Genomic DNA, 18290 nt, shown 5'->3' with positions numbered 1-18290 from the left:
TAAATCATCTTACAAACATGCATACTTTCAGAAATAGTTGAAGCACCTAACCCTAAACCTACCCCCTTCTGAACAACATAAATAAGCATCAGTCAAATAAAAGTAGAGTCAGGTGTATTTATTGCAAAAGCAACCATATAAAAGCAGTACAAACAGGTTGTGTTAAAGTCCTGTGAAGACATACAATGACTTTATGTAAAGACCAAAGTAATTTATGAGGTATAAATTGCTGAAAACATCCGCTTCCACTTGATGATGTCCTCCGGTTGAAAAAAAAAATGCTCTAATATGTTAGCATGACTCAAGTGGTCACAAGACACAGACTCAAGCCAATAGCATTCACCTGAATTCCTTCCAGAAACAACTTGCACTGCCTTTGAAGACTTGGAATATTCATATATTGTGATTAAACTGTGACAGTAATTGGATCTGCCTGCAATATCCTGTTTTTTTAATTTGGCAAATGGTTAGGTTTAGTGCTAGGAGCTGATTTAAATGCAATGTAGAAATATACAGTATTACATCTAACTTTTACAGTATTACTGGCAAAGTTTACAATCGCACTGTAAATTAACTAACAACTGTGCTGTAGTTACTTTACAGTGTACATTTGACCTGCTTACTTTACAAGATCTCATACTCCAACAATATCAGAAATGTCATCCAGGACGTAGGATCAAGTGTCTTGTTCAATTCTATACCAAAGAGGTATAGTGTTGGGGTGCCGTCCAATGGAATTTGCAAAGCCATAGGGGTGAATCTTAATAATGATATAGATAGATAGATAGATAGATAGATAGATAGATAGATAGATAGATAGATAGATAGATAGATAGATAGATAGATAGATGGATGGATGGATGGATGGATGGATGGATGGATGGATGGATGGATGGATGGATGGATGGATGGATGGATAGATAGATAGATAGATAGATAGATGATAGATGATAGATAGATAGATAGATAGATAGATAGATAGATAGATAGATAGATAGATAGATAGATAGATCATCATATTAGTTAATCTATGAGAGATGGTGGTCGCCATATTAGTCTGAGAAATAAGAGCTGCTGGATTTACAACATGCTATTTCTTCAACTTCACCAAAAATACATGCAAATAAGTGTCTGTTAATCTGCAAGTAGAATAAATTAAACAGTCTAACACACTAAACACAATTTAACAAAATAAGTAGGTCTTTTTTTTCTCCAATAAGGCCAAAAATATCACCCAACATGTCATTTAGTAAGAACTATAAAATTGCAGATGCATTTGACATCAGCATATCATCGCTAAAAGTTTGTCATTTAAAACAACGATAAAATGATGCTGTAGGGGTAGGCTGAGCGCCAAACAGTGACGAGAAGGCATCCTGACTGACTCAATTCGTATCCCATCAGTACTGTAAGACGCAACTACTGGCAATTAGCAAAAGATGAGAGCGAGACCGTGCTATCAACAACAGTCGAACAGGTCTTTGTGCTAGTCATTATCCAGGGCATGTATTATTCAAAGCATGCCAGATCCATCAACAAGCCTCCACTTGAGACAATGTGGGTGTAAAAAAAAAGGAAGCAGGAATCCAGAGGTGGCTTCATCTCTTGGGTGAAATGTGAAAGGTCGTGGGCGATTGCTGTTCTTTCAGGGACGAGCCTATCTTGTATCTTGACCCCCCCTTGCAATCTCGATGTCAAAAACGTCGCTTTGCTTCAATCTCCCCGCAGTCGCAAGCCATCCTAACCCTCTGCAGATCCACATGCAGACTTCAAACACACACTCGCATCAATTCCCTCTTATCCAGCCTGTCAAGTGCACTCAACGTTAAGGGTAAATTAATAAATAAGCCCCCCACCCTGTTTACCCACTCACTCTTTTAGCGTGTAAATAAACATGTCTTAATCTTCTCACTAATGAGCATTAGAGGAGGCCCGGGGTAGATTTGCTGGAGGTTTCTTGCCCACAGAGCAGGAAAGGTTTGACAGAATGAAGCACGGAAACAAATACGTCTGCAATGCACTATGCTCTCCTAGGTTGTCTTATTATACATCTGCTTCCAGCTTTCCGGACGTTTCTTAAAGTTCTGTGCATGTTTTTCCTACTCACCTTTTCCCTCGGTCGGTCCCTTTGTATGTTTGCTCCCTCAGATTAGCATTTTGTCAACTGTTCTAAAATGAAAACAGACAGTAAGACTATGACCCAACTAAGGTTTCGGTGTCTGATCACAAGTGGCCAGCAGAAACACAAAGTTGTTAACTTGTCTCTTGTGAACATTTGCGCTTGGATTTTGTCAAGACGCTTCATCTTATTTCACTCAGTGTGACACACGAGTACCATGAAATGAATGAACGCATGATGCGAGCACATGTGTGTGAAATAAAGTGAATGAAAAGGATTTCAGGCACTGAAATAAAAGATTTTTTGCTGCTTGTTCAAACAACTTATTTAAAATGAGCTGAAACAACACAATTCTTGAGGTTTTTTGGGACAATGTAATTGTTTTATGTTTAATCCACTTAAATTTGTAAAACGGTAACTTAATCAGTTTGTGTGGGGACAATGCTCAATTGGGTTTAAGTCAGGGCTCTGGCTGGGCCATTCACAAACAGTCACAGAGACCCTGTTTACACTAATACATTTTTACTTTAGTATGCATCATTTTTGCTACGGTTACACCTTCCATCCACACTACCGCAGAGTTTTTGAGCGCTGAAAACTGAGCTTTTTGGAAATGCTGAAGAAGCCGTTTTCAATTTAAAAGGCTGCCGCTCCATCTCAGTGTGGATGGGATAAAACAGAGACATCTGAAAACAGAGGCGTGACTGCAGACATTCGCCTATCTGATTGGGGCTTTCTCTCAATATTAAGTAGCCAACACAAAGTTCAGTCTTGCATCCTTTCCTTGTAAGTTCAGACTTTGCAAGTTTGATATGAAAAACAAACTCAAAAGTGTGTGCCTATTTTACTTTCTTTAAAAAATACTTTCTTTAAAAGTGACTTATTTTGTCAGTTTTTTTAATACATAATTGTTACTTACAAAGTATAACAGGCCTTTTGTGGATGTGAAATGGTCCTTACATGACTGCATCTGTACTCTATAATGCGCATTTGTCCAATCATATAGAGTGTTTTCACGAGCATCAAATGGCCATATTGAATAGCACAACGTAAACAAAGCTTGCAAAGTTTGCTTATTATTGCTGCTGAAATTGATTAACCATCATCATGTTTTGGGCTTTACCAATTAGTTGCACCAAAAAACTTACTTCGAGTACTATTAAAAGTTATAACAAATCAAGCAGAAGCTAGAGAAAGGAAAAAAAAAAAAAGTTTAAGGAACAAAAAGGTTGTGAGTGGCCAAAATGAAGCAGAATTTTCCTGGCCAGAATCTTACATTCATCTTCGTTTGCATAATTTTCAATCAAGTAAGTGAAGTATTAGGGTATTAATATCCTAATTAATACTGCTCATACATATTTTTTTACCACCTGTTTCAGTTCAGTTTGTCAAAATGTTGCACCCTTTCCTGCTTATTAAGTCCTTCTCTAAGATTTAGCAGCTTCCACAATTCCCCCATGGTTTAGGCAGCATAAATAGGCAGAACAATGTATTCTTACATTAACCATGCTATCCATGCTGTTGTTTACATCCGAGTATCGACCAAATCTCTACATAACTGCAAACTTTATATTGACCTTATTCTTTCACATACAAGCCAGTGCAACCATTGGAACCTTATTGATTTAAGAGTTAGTCTCATTCGCTTCCATTGATTTTTAGCTATAAAAAGGAGCTTGTTATACACTCAAAACAATATTTTGCAGCTTGTTGAAACTAAAAACTTTAAAATGAGCTGAAACAAAGCGATTCATGAGTTTTTTTTGACACAGATTGATTGTTTTATGTTCCATTAGCTTAAAATTTAAAAAACCATTGCGTTAACTTAATTTGCATTGGGAAGACGTAAAGAGATTGTGTGGAACCCCACATTTTTTTCAGTGTAGAGTATCGCACATGCTTAGTCATTTTGAAAAAGCTTAAAACCTGTAGACATCAACTTCCATATCATTTGTTTTTATTACTATGGAAGTCAATGGTTACTGGTTTTCAGATTTTCTAAATATCTTGTTTTGTGTTCAAGAGAAAAGGGAAACTCGTAACGGTTTGAAAACACGCTTTGAGGGAGAGTAAATAATATGTAAATTTTCATTTTTTGGTGAACTGTCCCTTTAATTCACAACAAAAGTTGCTTGAGGTGGCTGGAGTTGAGTGAAAAAGCCTTAATATGAATAATAGGAACTCATTTGCTGAATAAACTCTGACATAGCAAACTTTACAGCCACGTGACGAATCAGGTAACTCCATTATACTTGCCTTACTTGCTGGTGATTACTAGGTTTCCTTAGTCACTCTATCATCTTGATGGGAATGACTAACCTTATTTTCTAATTTAATTTGGCATTTAATGTTTTATTTTTATTTTTTGCAAAATTTAAAAAGATTCACTTCACAATCCAACTTTTTTAGACTTTCAAACAGCTGACATCCAAGGCACAGGATGTCAACATGACGTCAAATTAACATTATACCCCAACATTATGGGACGTCGTGTTGACATTGTGTTAAACCCAACGTCAGGTCAAAGTCAATGTTCAGTGTTGGACAAATGTTGCATTTTGGTTACTTTTCAATGCAACCTAAAAACAACAAATGATCTAATGATGGTACAGCTTGACGTTTAGTGGAGGTTACCAATATGATGTCTATCAGATGTTGGATTTTGGTTGCCTTACCTGATGAATAAATGCCAGTATTTGATGTCAATATGACGTTGGTTTAAGATGTTGGCTCAACTTTGGAGTTTGGATGCTTTCCAACACAACCTAAAATCAACAAAATATCAATGTCATTTTAGGTCTTTAATGGATGTCAACATAACATCCCTAGACCCTGGTGACCTAAATCTTACCTAATATTAACTGCTGGGATGTTGTTTGAGTGCCCCTAAATCAATTAAGAGTTTGTTTTAGGAGTTGTTTTGTGTATGTTTGCTCTTCTCCTTTGCTCAGTCCTCCACATTTCGGTGGATGGAGTTGGGGGATGGAGGATCTCCCCTCCCCCGCGCCCATCAGCACGTGTTTTCTTTGGGTCTGGCAGATAATCAGCTTCAGGTGGGGCTGAAGCTCCCGGGTCCCCTGAGGTGCTGCTGGGTGTCCCTTCACCTCCAGCTCATTACCTTGACAAACAGGGCCGGTCCTGCTAATCAGTGCACCGCTGAGAGCACACAACACTCCACGTTCTCTATAGATCCGCCCGCAGCGGCTGTGTGCTCGCATCAGCAGGTTATTACTTAACACAGAGAGCGCATCGACGGAAAAACACGCAGCGTGGAGCGGCGACAGACAGTGTTTTGACGTGAAGTCAAGGATGTATGTAACCTCTTGTTGCAGCTGATAAAAAAAAAACGTTAAGTCGTATTACGCTTTGAATTTCTTTTCAGGTGTTTTTAGCTAGTACACTCAAAACATTACTTTTGCTACTTGTACTTATTTAAGATGTGTTGAGTCAACACAATTTTTGGGGGGGGACACCTTAATTGTTTTATGTGTTATCTACTCAAATTTGTAAAAACAATTAAGTTAACTTAATATATTTGTGTTCAGCATGAAGGAATACAGTTTGTGATAGTTTATTCCTTCATTCATTCATTTTCTTTTTGGCTTAGCCCCTTTTTTAATCTGGGGTCACCACAGCGGAATGAATCGCCAACATTATTATGTTTTATGCAGTGGATGCCCTTCCAGGTGCAACATTTGCCACATTTTTTTTTTAACCAAACATCATATTTTTTTTCAGTGTAAGTCACCGTGTCGCCCCTCAACCTAATTTATTTTTTAAATTCACCCTATAAGTAAAAGCTCAAATTTGTTTAAATTCACCCTATATAAATTAGGTTAAACCTAATTTGATTAAATTGACTAAATAAATGCTAAAGTCTGTTTAACTTATTGTATTTTAATTACATTAAAACATCGATGCTGTAAAAGGAACCGTATAAAATGGAAAAAAGTCACATTAACCGTTCACCGAAAGCTTACCAGTATGGGAAGAAACACTAGCTTGACATATATCCTATTGCTTGTAACCACCTTACCCAAAAAATTACTTTTTCTGCTTGTTCAAACTACTTATTTAATATAAATTGAACAAATAAAATTCGTACATGTTTTTTGGGACAACTTATCATTAACTTGTCATTTATAATCAATCCACCTAAATTTGATTAAGTTAACGTAATAGATTTGTGTGGGGACAACATTAATTGTGTAAAACCCTGATTTTTTAACAGTTTAATAACATTAACTTTTGTTTCATGGTAATTTTACCTAACACTTATATATTACGTTTATATTATCTGTCTGTCATTTTAGGTTCATTTTCTTTCACTGAAAATATCCCAATGCTTTCTGGGAATAAATTTCGCTTGTGGCATTTCTAGTAGCATTTCTTGTGCAAAATAATCCAGAATTTGCCCTCAGCAAAGTTTAATGTTGCTAAAGGAGAAATTGTGAGGTTTTTCTAAAAAAAAGATTGCAAAAATATGAAGTAAATGTTTCCAGAGCATGCTGTAAGCATGTTGCCATGCTAGTCGTGTGGGATACTTTAATACCATTGACTTTTACTTTATAATATTACCTGATGTTTATATTTTATATCTATATTATCGGTTTCCATTTGTCTGTCATTTTAGATTTATTTTCTTTCACTGAGAATGTCCTAAATGCATAATGGGACAAAATTTAGCAGTATTCCTTGTGCTAAATTGTCCAGAATTTGCCCACAGCAAAGTTTAATGTTGCTAAACACTGCTAAAGGAGAAACTGTGTGTTCACCAGGGCTCTGACTGACAGATACAGACAGCTAAATTGTTTCAACAGCGTCTCCTCTTGACCTTAGGTAAAAATCAGGTAAAAAAATAACAACAAGCAGCCCTGAAGAAGAGTTTTCACATGCTCTCTGTCACTCAATAACTGCAGCGCCAGCCATAAATCTGAGCTCACAGTGAATCATTACCTGTCCACATTAATGGCTGACTCTCTGCCGAATATCTAACTCTCTCTTTTTACAACCCAGACAGAATTTCAGGAGTGTGGTAAAGTTGGCAAATTCACATTCTGCACTGTTAGTCTGGCTTGAAAGCCTTAATGAAATGTAAACAGCAATGATAAGATTCCTGCAGATGTCGTCACACTGTGTGTTTACTCCATACATACTATGCTAATGGATTACACACACAGAGACAGTGTTTCATTAACATGCTCAATGTCATTAGGATTACTATATTGAGAGCTAATTAGGAGAGACAAGATTACACAAGCTGTTGCCTTTAATTGAAAACTGGAATATCAAGTATATTGGACAGTTCAAAGGACAGTTCAATTTACATTATGATTACCTTTGTATAATAATAATAATAATAATAATAATAATAATAATAATAATAATAATAATAATAATAGACAAATCTAACATTACATCATTAATGTTTATTTATTTATTTATTGGACAAAAACAATTATTATTTAATACTAATAAAAAGAACAATGCTTTATGAACAACAACAAAAAACTATAAATTAATATGATGATAATTATTTTATTTTATTTAACATTGAAAGGAATGCTGCTGGTTTAAAACATATTAAGATCACTTTTGTTTATAATAATAATAATAATAATAATAACAAACATAATAAATAAAAAATAGGCATTTTCTTAAATCCAAAATTATGTTATTAATATTTATTTATTTATTGGACAAAAACGTAAGGGATAATTTTTAAAGATTTTATTATTAAATAATAAGAAGAGTAATGCTTTATAAACAAGCAAACAAACAATAAATAAATTATTAAAAAATTATTTAATTTAACAGTGAAATAAATGCTGCAAAATTAATTAAAATAAAGATCACTGTTGTATATAATAATAATAATAATAATAATAATAATAATAAAATTAACAAAATAGACATTTCAATAGATGCAAAATTACATCATTAAAAACGAACAAAAAAAAAGCGAAGGGACTTTTATTTTAATGATTTTTAAGGATTTTATAATTGAGTAATAATGATAAGAAAAATGCTATATAAACAACCAAGCAAGCAAACAAACAATAAATTAATTATTTTATTATTTTATTTAGACAAAATACCAATTTTAATTAGTTATGATAACTATAATAACTTAACATACTTATTAATGTTAAAAAAATTCATTGACTTCCGTAGGAAAATGTCTTTTTTTGTGAACTGTCTTTTTGATACAATTCATTTGTGCTTAGTCTGTGATTTAGATATTTAATGTTTATTTAAAAAAAAAAACATATTATAAATATATAGCCAGTAACACTGTCAGATTTAGTAAATATAATCTAAAAACCATTTAATAAACATACAGCATAAAACAAAAAACTACATAAAACAAAACACAGATGTTACAAATAATAATGCATTGGATTTAATAAAGAATTGTAAGGTAACTGGTTGCAAACAATTAATATGGGCTGAATTTAAACAAACCAATGAAGGTGAACACAATTCCTTCATGTTGTCCCAACATAAATTCATGAATTTAACTTAATAGTTTTTTTTTTTAACAAGTTTAAGTGGATTGTACAGAAAATACTGAAATTGTCCCCCCAAAAAACACACAAGAATTTTAAATAAGTAGTTTGAACCTGCAGCAAATGTCATTTCTTTGAGTGAGTGCAGACATTTAACTCTCATCTAAAGCTTCATAATCCACATAAAAACAAGCACACAAAAGAATCCTCAGGCCTTCTCTGACACACGAGCGCAGCCGTGTTATTCTGGCCGGCCACCATTTCAGCGCCGCTTTCTAAAGACTCATTCAATGGCGATTTGAAAATTAACTTTCCAACAGATGCACTAATTCCATTTGTACTCTGGAATGCCCGGGCACCATGTAACCCAAGCCTGGCCGGAGCTGGGAATGAGCCGTGGGTAAAAGGTTACGCTCCAACTGCTGGAGACCAGAGTCTGCTCTATCTGCCTGTTAATCAATACGGCCGGGGGGAATAATGGACATAATCAGCCAAAGTGATTCTACTTTTCATCTGCCCGCATTCGCCACAAGCCTCAGAGGGGCACACCTGTTCGCAAATCCCTAAAGAAAGAAAGTCAAATAATTATTCAGATATCAGAGAGGAAAAACAAACCAGCGCGACAAGTTTTCATTTGCCTTGCGTCTTATTGTGTCAGTGCATGTTTGTGATGGAAATCATGTTGTTGTTGAACTTTTTCTTCCACCTTGTAATGCTTTGTGCAAATTATGAGTGAGGCTTTTGTTCAATTGTTAATATTTTATGCATATTTTTTTAATTATCACATTAAAAAATTTTGAATGGACCAACTATTAGTTGAGTAAATAAAAACTAAAACTGCTCACAATGACATCGGCTTCAGGATTTAGTTACTATGAAGGAAAAAAATGCGATGAAGTGTTTATTTAGCTTGCACAAACATTTATTATTATTATTATTATTATTATTATTATTAATAATATTATTATTAATAATAATAATAATAATGTTCATTTTCTGCTCAAGTTTCCCAGGAATGAATCAGTGCGACAGCTTTTCATTTATGTTGTGTACTATTATGTCATTGCATGTTTCAAATCATGTTGTTGTTGCAGCTTTATGCAACCTTTTCTGGTATCCCGTGATCCTTTGTGCTAATTATAAGAATACCTTTAGTTAAATTGTAAATATTTTTATGCACATTTATAAATATCTTATTAAAATAGGGATAATGCTGAATGGACCACAGTTATTTTAGTAAATAAAAACTAGAACTGCTCACAACGGCATCTGTTTCAGGATTTAGTTACTATGGAGGGGAAAATGAGATGAAGTTGTTTCTCAGCCTGCACAAACAATATTTCTTCTATAATGTTTTGAATTCTGCTCAAATTTCCAGGAAGTGGTGATATTTATTCTGCTGAAATAATAAAAATAAAAAAGAGAGAGGAAAAACAAACCAGTGCGACAGCTTTAGGTTTGCGTCCTATTATGTCATTGCATGTTTGTGACTGAAATCAATCGAATTAGGACAGTAGGTTTTGTTAAATTGGAAATATTTGTATGCATATTTTTGATTATCACATTAAAAAATAAAAATAAATAATATGTTTAATGGACCAATGTTATCTTAGTAAATGAAAACTGAAATGAAGATTAAGGACATACTCACAGTTTTCTTAAACCATGCTGTAGCATGCTTGTCCTCCCTCCCCTCTCCCCTGAAGGCCTGCACTCACACTACATTTTACCTTCTGAGCCGGAGCATGCTTCCGTCATCGATGATGCGACTAGGCATGGGACGATAACCGTTATCAAGGTATACCGCGGTTTGGAATAGTCAAAGTTTTCAAACTGCCAAAATTTTATGTAATAGCGTTCCTAAGGTATGTGTAAGATGTTTTATTTACTTTTTTTTTGGACAACAATATCTTCAGCTGAAAAAATATCCTAAGATTCTGTTTTAAATTGTAAAGAAATCTATGTTTTGAAGACAGCAGAAGACAATGATTCATTTGAATTCTTTAGCCTGACTTGTTTACTTCTTCAAAATATTATAAATCATTTAAAAAATAAAATATATTGTGCTCAAAGGGCAAAAAAAGTTTTTTTTTTTTACCCAGACATTTAAAAAGAGCTTATTTTAGAGCAGTAATCATAATACCGTTATACCATAAAGCAGTAATATTTTTATCCAAGGTTATCACACCATCAGAGTCTTATAGCAGCCCATAGATGCAACTTCAGTTTAACAGGATAAGAAGTGCTCTCGCTCATCACAATGGACATTGCTTTTGTTATAGTTTAGTTTTGTATTATTTTTGTCGATTGGGATGCAGTGACACGCAGTGAAATATTTTGTTGAACTGATCCACTACTTTTGCATTCATAAATTATCATAAATGTCCTCTTGCTACATGTGTTAGGAGTTTGCTGAAGGTGCAGCAGACGTGCAGGCAGGGGTTTGTGTCTTTAACAGTCTATGACAGTTCTCATTCATTGAAAAGCATGATTGATTAATAAATCCATATGAAATAGTCTCTTTAAACTGACGTCACGTCTTCAATTTCGGCTCAGGTGCGCTTTGCAATCACACTACAAGCATGTTGCGCCAAAGCCCAACCGAATTTGAAGCACTCACACTTGTCAAACGAACAAAAAAGCTTTTTTAAGCGATGTAAATACAGTTTTGCAGAAACAATTTGGGAATATTTCCAGCCTCTAATGGTTAAAAAAATAATAAATTCTATTTTTTATTGTCAAACTTGATAAAAACAGTCTGCAGAAACACTTTTAATTGGCATTCTTCATTAGTGCATGTCATCAGAGGGGGAAAGCCCCACCAATTAACAACAATCTCTCTCTTATTAGCATAAACAGCCCTGTGTGAGAAGCAGCCGTCCGCCATTAGAGTTTTCACATGCTAAAGATAATGCCAGTGACTGAGGCATTATAAGAGTGAAGTTTTAGGATGCACAAGTAAACAATGTCTTCTTCTGTAGACACTTTATACACAAATAACATTATTCCTGTTTTGAATATGCCACTATGCTGACACACAGGCATTTGTAGCTCCACCCTCTTCTGAAAAAAAGCACAATCTCATTTGAATTTAAAGCGACAGACACCAAAACGGCACATCAAGACTAAACAGGTCAGTTTCAAAGATTTATACACTCGAAAAAACATTAATTGTTTAAAAATATTTGGTGTTTTGTTGGGTTATTTTATCCTTTATTGGGTTTTTCATTAATAACTCAACCAGTTGAGTTAAATATTTGGTGCTTTGTTGGGATATTTGTAACCTTTATTGGGTTAGTTATTTAATAACTCAACCAATTGCGTTAAAAATGTAGAATTTCAGTCAACTGATTTAACTGACACAGAACAGCTTTATTAACATGCGTTCGTAATGTTGTTTATGCATTATAATGTTTATTTAAGCTTGTGTTTTTTATATACGTTTCACCAACACTCTTAATTTTTAATGATACAAATATACGCTTCATATCTGATCTATATTTAACAGATAAAAACGCTATCTCTACCTCCCGTGTTCATGTCTACAGTTCTTTTTGAAGGAAATGATAGACGTATTTGAGATATTTGGCCGTCATTCTCACCTTTAGGATCCAGCAGAGACATCAACGCAGTGTTGCGTCACGTCTTGGTTAAGGTATTTTAATTAAAACACTGTCCTTTCACTAAGAAACAATATTGTAACATCTAAATACTAATATAGACACACAAACATCTTATTGAGAAAGTTGCTGGTTTCCCAAGAAGTGGAGAATCGGAGCATTATATTATTATTGGTTATTATTTGTTGCTAGAGGGCGCTGACTTGATCGCAACATTTCTTACAAAATGATTTGTGTGATATTTTGAACTTCAGAAACACTCTAGGCACATCAGAGACTTATTTCACATCTTGTAAAAAAGTGGCATAATAGATCCTTTTTAAAAGCATGTACGTTATTCATGCGTAGAAAAGAAGGTGGATCCATATTAAACTGAGTTAAATGTAATTACTCGTGATGGACGTGTGGGTCTGAACAATAGTTCAAAGAGATCCTTTTTTAAAAAAAGCCATTGAACATGGATGTATCTGAGACGGGCGCTTTAATCATTTGTTTAGCGCTCTTTAATTTTACTGTTACTCTGCGTTTCTTTCCTTTAAGACGGCCTGTGGTAATGAGTTTGGGGGAAGGGGTTGCTTGTCCACCGCCACTGTTTAACAAACTGCTTTACTTGTTCTTGAGTTTGCAGTAATTACATCCTCTGCAGGAGCTCGGCACATCCACACCTCCATTAAAACATCAACTCCGGGCTCTGCCAGCGGGACGACCCCCCGCCAGGCCCTATCATTCACAAATTAACCCCAATGCATTAGGGGGCCCAATGAGACGGACTCTCGCTGTAGTTTATACGTGTGTCTGTGCAGAGTTTCTTAAAATAATAGGCTGGGATAATGAGGCACGGATAGTTTCTGATAAAGTTGTGGTTGAACACAAAGCTGCAAACTCGGAAAAAAAAAAGAGAGGAAAAAGTGAAAATATGAATATGGGTTGTTAACAAGCAGGGTGGCATACAAGTAAAGCATGTTTAACTATTTTAAACTACATTATTTAAAGTTACTTATAAATAACTTATAAGCTATACATAACTTTTAGATATTATAAAATGTGCAATTTTGCAAAAGTACATTATGAAATGAATCAATGGATGAATGATTGTATACATAAAAATCATTTTACAGCCTAAATAATATATTTTTAAAAATAAAAACAGCAACACACTACTACTACTATACTAATAAAAAAATAATGAAAAATGTAAAATATAAATATGGTTGGAAGACAGGTTTGCTGTTAAGTACAATGCAATAGATTTTAAATGTGCAATGTGTTTATAATAATAATAATAATAATAATAACAATAATAATATTAATAATAATAATAATAGTAATAATAATAATAATAATAATATTTCACATTTTAATAATAATAATGATTTTAATAACAATAATAATGATAATAATAATGATAATAATAATAATAATAATAATATTCATTAATTTTCTTCTCGGCATAGTCCCTTTATTAATCAGGGGTCGCTACATAATAATTATAATAATAATGAAAAATGTGAAAATATTTAGATGGCATGAAGACAAGTTTGTTTTTAGGTGAAATGCAAAAATAAATAAATAAATAAATAAATAAATAAATAAATAAATAAATAAATAAATAAATAAATAAATAAATAAATAAATAAATAAATAAATAAACCCAAAATAAATCTACAAACAAAACAACTTTAGCTTTCATGCTAATATAGAATATATGAGCTATAGTTTTTCTTTCGATTTTTCTGTATTTTTAAACATGATCAGAGGATGGAAAGCTGTCATAGTGGATCAAACAAAGGGCAAGGTTATGAAAAATGTTTAGTGTTCAACATTTTGAATTACTAACATTTATATAAATAACAAATATTTAATTCTGAATAACCTGCAATAATTAATCATTCTCAATAATCGGAGAATCAAAAATCTGATTAGCATTTTGACTCTGTAACATCTCAATCAGCTTAACATTTTCACCTTTGCTTTAAAAAAATCAGGGGAAAACAGAAGTATGTTTTTCATAATTAAAACGTGCCAACTTCAAAATCAGTTTATATGTTCACTGAATAATAATAGATAATAATAATAGCAATATTAATAATAATAATAACAATATTAATAATAATACTTATAATAATACTTATGATGATGATTATGATAATAGTTAATACTTAATAATAATAATAATAATAAATGTGAAATATATAGATGGCATGAAAACAGGTTTGTTTTTAAGTGCAATGCAATACATTTAAAATGTGCAATGTATATATGTGTCTATAATAATAATACTGATAATAACAACAACAACAACAATAATAATAATATTAGAGCAATACTACTACTACTACTTCTACTAATAATAATATTAATAATAATACTTAGATTAATAATAACAGTAGTACTGTTGCAAACACATTTTAGGATAAAATAAGTAAAAACAAAGTATTTTATTCATACATTTCAACAATTAGAATGTTTAAAGACACTGGTTGAGATATAACAGACTTTGAATAATATAGATGTGCATTAAAAATCGCTTTGTCTCATATCAGTTTAAGTTAAATTAAAAGAAGAAATTACATAATTATCTTTATATTATTACCTGTATGTATTTAAATGGAAAATGCAAGAGTAAAAACATATATAGACTCTAATAATAGTTTGAGATCTTTCAGAAATAATTTTTGCAACCAGTTTCACCTCAATAAAGCACATATAAAAAGCTATCAAACAAAGAAATCAAACAACATAAAACCACACATTACCACTTAAATATGAATGGTAATTTTCTTTAGTTATTCGTCTAGAATAGATCATGTGTTTTTGGTGTGATCTGCTAGCTTCAGGCATAAACGTGTATCTTTGATCTAATTTGTTTTCCCCCTCAGAAACAGCATTCTGCAACTGTATACCTTCAGCAAAAGTGATTGACAGGACTCCGTGGCCCGCCCCCGCAGCCTCGCGATTGGCCAGTTGCTCGTAGTGGGCGTGTTCGCACGACTGTCTTTTATACTCAGCGCGTCCTACTCCACAACACTGATTTGTATGAGAAAGCCTCTCGCGAACACCACGAATGTAGAAAACGCGTTTACACCGGGAGTTTTCTTGTTGACAGAGAAGTTTTGAAGAACAAACCGCGGCTTTATTTTTTAACACATCGCCGGAGCGGGAATAAGGAGAGGAAATACGAGACGGCTGCATTTATTCCCTCAGCCATTTTGCCTGCGCCCGCCCGAGGGCTATTTATTCTCGGTATGCAACCCAACCGCGACTCCGTGCCAAACAAGTGAAGCGGAGATGGGTCTGCTCTGCAACATCTGAACTGAACTGTTCCCAGCGCCGCGTTTCTTGTGTTGACAGGATGGAGTGCTACCTGTTGGGGATTTACCTGTTCCTCGCGCTGGCTCTGCTGCCCCGATCGAGCGGTACCACGGCCAAGGAGATCACCTGTCAGGAGATCGCCGTTCCGCTGTGCAAGGGCATCGGTTATAACTACACCTACATGCCCAACCAGTTCAACCACGACACGCAGGATGAAGCCGGCTTGGAGGTGCACCAGTTCTGGCCTCTGGTGGAGATTCAGTGCTCCCCGGATCTCAAGTTCTTCTTGTGCAGCATGTACACCCCGATATGCCTGGAGGACTATAAGAAACCCCTTCCGCCGTGCCGGAGCGTCTGCGAGAGAGCCAAGGCGGGCTGCGCCCCGCTCATGCGGCAATACGGCTTCCCTTGGCCGGATCGGATGAGGTGCGATCTACTGCCCGTGCAAGGAGCCCCAGACACGCTGTGCATGGACTACAACAGAACCGACTCCACCACAGTGTCGCCGGTGCTGTCCAAACCCACCAACTACCCCAGCAAAGCCATTAATCCGCACAAAAAGAAAAGCGGGCGGCCAGGCGTCGGACCCAATAAGAATAAGCCCTGCGAGCCGGGCTGCCAGTGTCGCGCGCCGATGGTGCCGGTGAACAGCGATCGACACCCGCTCTACAACCGCGTTAAGACGGGTCAAATCCCAAACTGCGCCATGCCATGTCACAACCCCTATTTTACGCAGGACGAGCGGACTTTCACGGCCTTCTGGATCGGACTTTGGTCCGTGTTGTGCTTCATATCCACCTTCGCCACAGTCGCCACCTTCCTAATCGACATGGAGCGGTTTAAATACCCAGAGCGCCCTATTATTTTCCTCTCGGCGTGCTACATGTTTGTGTCGATCGGGTATATTGTGCGATTGATCGCCGGGCACGAAAAAGTGGCGTGCAATCGGGAGTATGACGTGGAGCACATTCACTACGAGACCACCGGCCCCGCGTTGTGCACCGTTGTGTTCCTGCTTATCTACTTCTTCGGAATGGCCAGCTCCATATGGTGGGTCATCCTCTCGCTCACCTGGTTCCTCGCGGCGGGCATGAAGTGGGGAAACGAGGCCATCGCGGGCTACTCTCAGTACTTTCACCTGGCCGCTTGGCTCATCCCGTCCATGAAGTCTATAGCCGTCCTCGCGCTGAGCTCGGTGGACGGAGATCCGGTCGCCGGGATCTGCTACGTCGGCAACCAGAACTTGGACAATCTGCGGGGCTTCGTGCTGGCCCCCCTGGTCATATACCTATTCATAGGCACCATGTTTCTTTTGGCTGGATTTGTGTCGCTTTTTAGGATCAGGAGTGTCATTAAGCAGGGGGGCACTAAAACGGACAAGCTGGAGAAGCTGATGATCCGAATTGGGATTTTCACGGTGCTCTACACGGTTCCCGCCACCATCATCGTGGCGTGTTATTTCTATGAGCAGCACAACAGACAGAGTTGGGAGATCACTCATAACTGTTCGTGTTTACTGGAGCAGGAGATCAAGAGGCCGGACTATGCCGTCTTCATGCTCAAATACTTCATGTGCCTTCTGGTGGGCATCACCTCTGGAGTTTGGACCTGGTCCGGTAAGACATTGGAGTCCTGGAGGAGTTTCTGCACGCGCTGCTGTTGGGGCAGCAAGGGCTCCGGTGGCTCCATGTACAGTGACGTGAGCACGGGATTAACGTGGAGGTCCGGTACCGCCAGCTCCGTGTCGTGCCCCAAGCAGATGCCTTTGTCCCAAGTCTGAAACCAGAAAACCCCATTAATTGTTGGGGGTCTCCTGGTCTTTCAGACATTTGCATACAAATGAACTTGTTGATGGTTTCTATTAGCCGACGGACTGGTTGAAACAATGCAGCGATGCAGAAACAATTACGTTTCGCTAATTCCATTCTATTGATATGGACATGACATGCAATCAGTCATTCTTAAGGAGAATTCGGGCATTACATTGTTCCTAGTGGAGTAACACATGTCCCCAACTTGCAGCATTTTTATTTTTGTCTCATTTACTTTTACACGTTGTTGACAGACAAGTTTTGAATTGTCTGAACAATCAAAGATGGTTTGAATAAGCCTTAACGTCTTAGTGCCCAATTATTATTGTTATTGTTATTATATACGGGTTGTTTTCTCTATTTTTTCTTTCTTTTTGCTAAATGTATTTATACGAACTTGTAAATGGTGTATAAAAGATGATTTATAAAATTATTGTAAATTTGTACATAGTGTAGATGCCACACGAAAAGCAAATATGACTTTTATTTTGACAATAAAAACTTTTTGAGGAATCTGAACTTCTCTAACTGCTGCTTTCGTGGGTCCGGGAAGACTCTGGTAATGAATGCTCCCCATCCATCGGTTCTTTGTGGTCATTCCCATTGAAGATGCTTCGTACAGATGCTTTTGTGGGTTCTGTTGAGAGAAACTCTTTTAGCTATCTGAGGCCTAATTAGAGACAAGGGCCTTGTGTTGGAGAATCTCCATAATTGTTGAACCCTTCACGTGCTTGCTACTTAATTTACCAAAAGAGGGCTGGGGAATGGGGTTTAAATGCAGGAAACGGGCCCTTTTCATCTGGGGAAACTTTGATCTTTCTTTTAAAGTCTAGAATAAAGGTGCCATGTAGATAGAACCTTTAGACTGATGCGCCAGGTTTTTTAAGGTCTAATTTGAGACTGTTGTCCTTTGATCGAC

The 18290-nt window shown here is 36.0% G+C and overlaps 1 protein-coding gene and 1 long non-coding RNA gene across 2 annotated transcripts; one reads left to right on the top strand and one right to left on the bottom strand.

Annotated features, from left to right (window-relative positions):
- Positions 1-103: 103 nt before the first annotated feature.
- Positions 104-6841, bottom strand: LOC147837934 (uncharacterized). Its single transcript, XR_015524710.1, has 2 exons — positions 4795-6841; positions 104-2169 (listed from the first exon to the last, which is right to left on the bottom strand). It is a non-coding gene; the product is annotated as an uncharacterized LOC147837934 (long non-coding RNA).
- Positions 6842-15286: 8445 nt separating this feature from the next.
- Positions 15287-17890, top strand: fzd8a (frizzled class receptor 8a). The gene is given in 1 exon segment (NM_130918.2): positions 15287-17890. A coding segment is annotated over 1 exon segment (1740 nt). The 5' UTR covers positions 15287-15600; the 3' UTR covers positions 17341-17890.
- Positions 17891-18290: the final 400 nt, after the last annotated feature.

Source organism: Danio rerio, chromosome 24 (genome assembly GCF_052040795.2).
Source record: "Danio rerio strain M-AB ecotype USA chromosome 24, GRCz13ab, whole genome shotgun sequence".
Lineage (NCBI taxonomy): Eukaryota > Metazoa > Chordata > Actinopteri > Cypriniformes > Danionidae > Danio > Danio rerio.
This window is presented reverse-complemented; position numbering and strand designations above follow the sequence as displayed.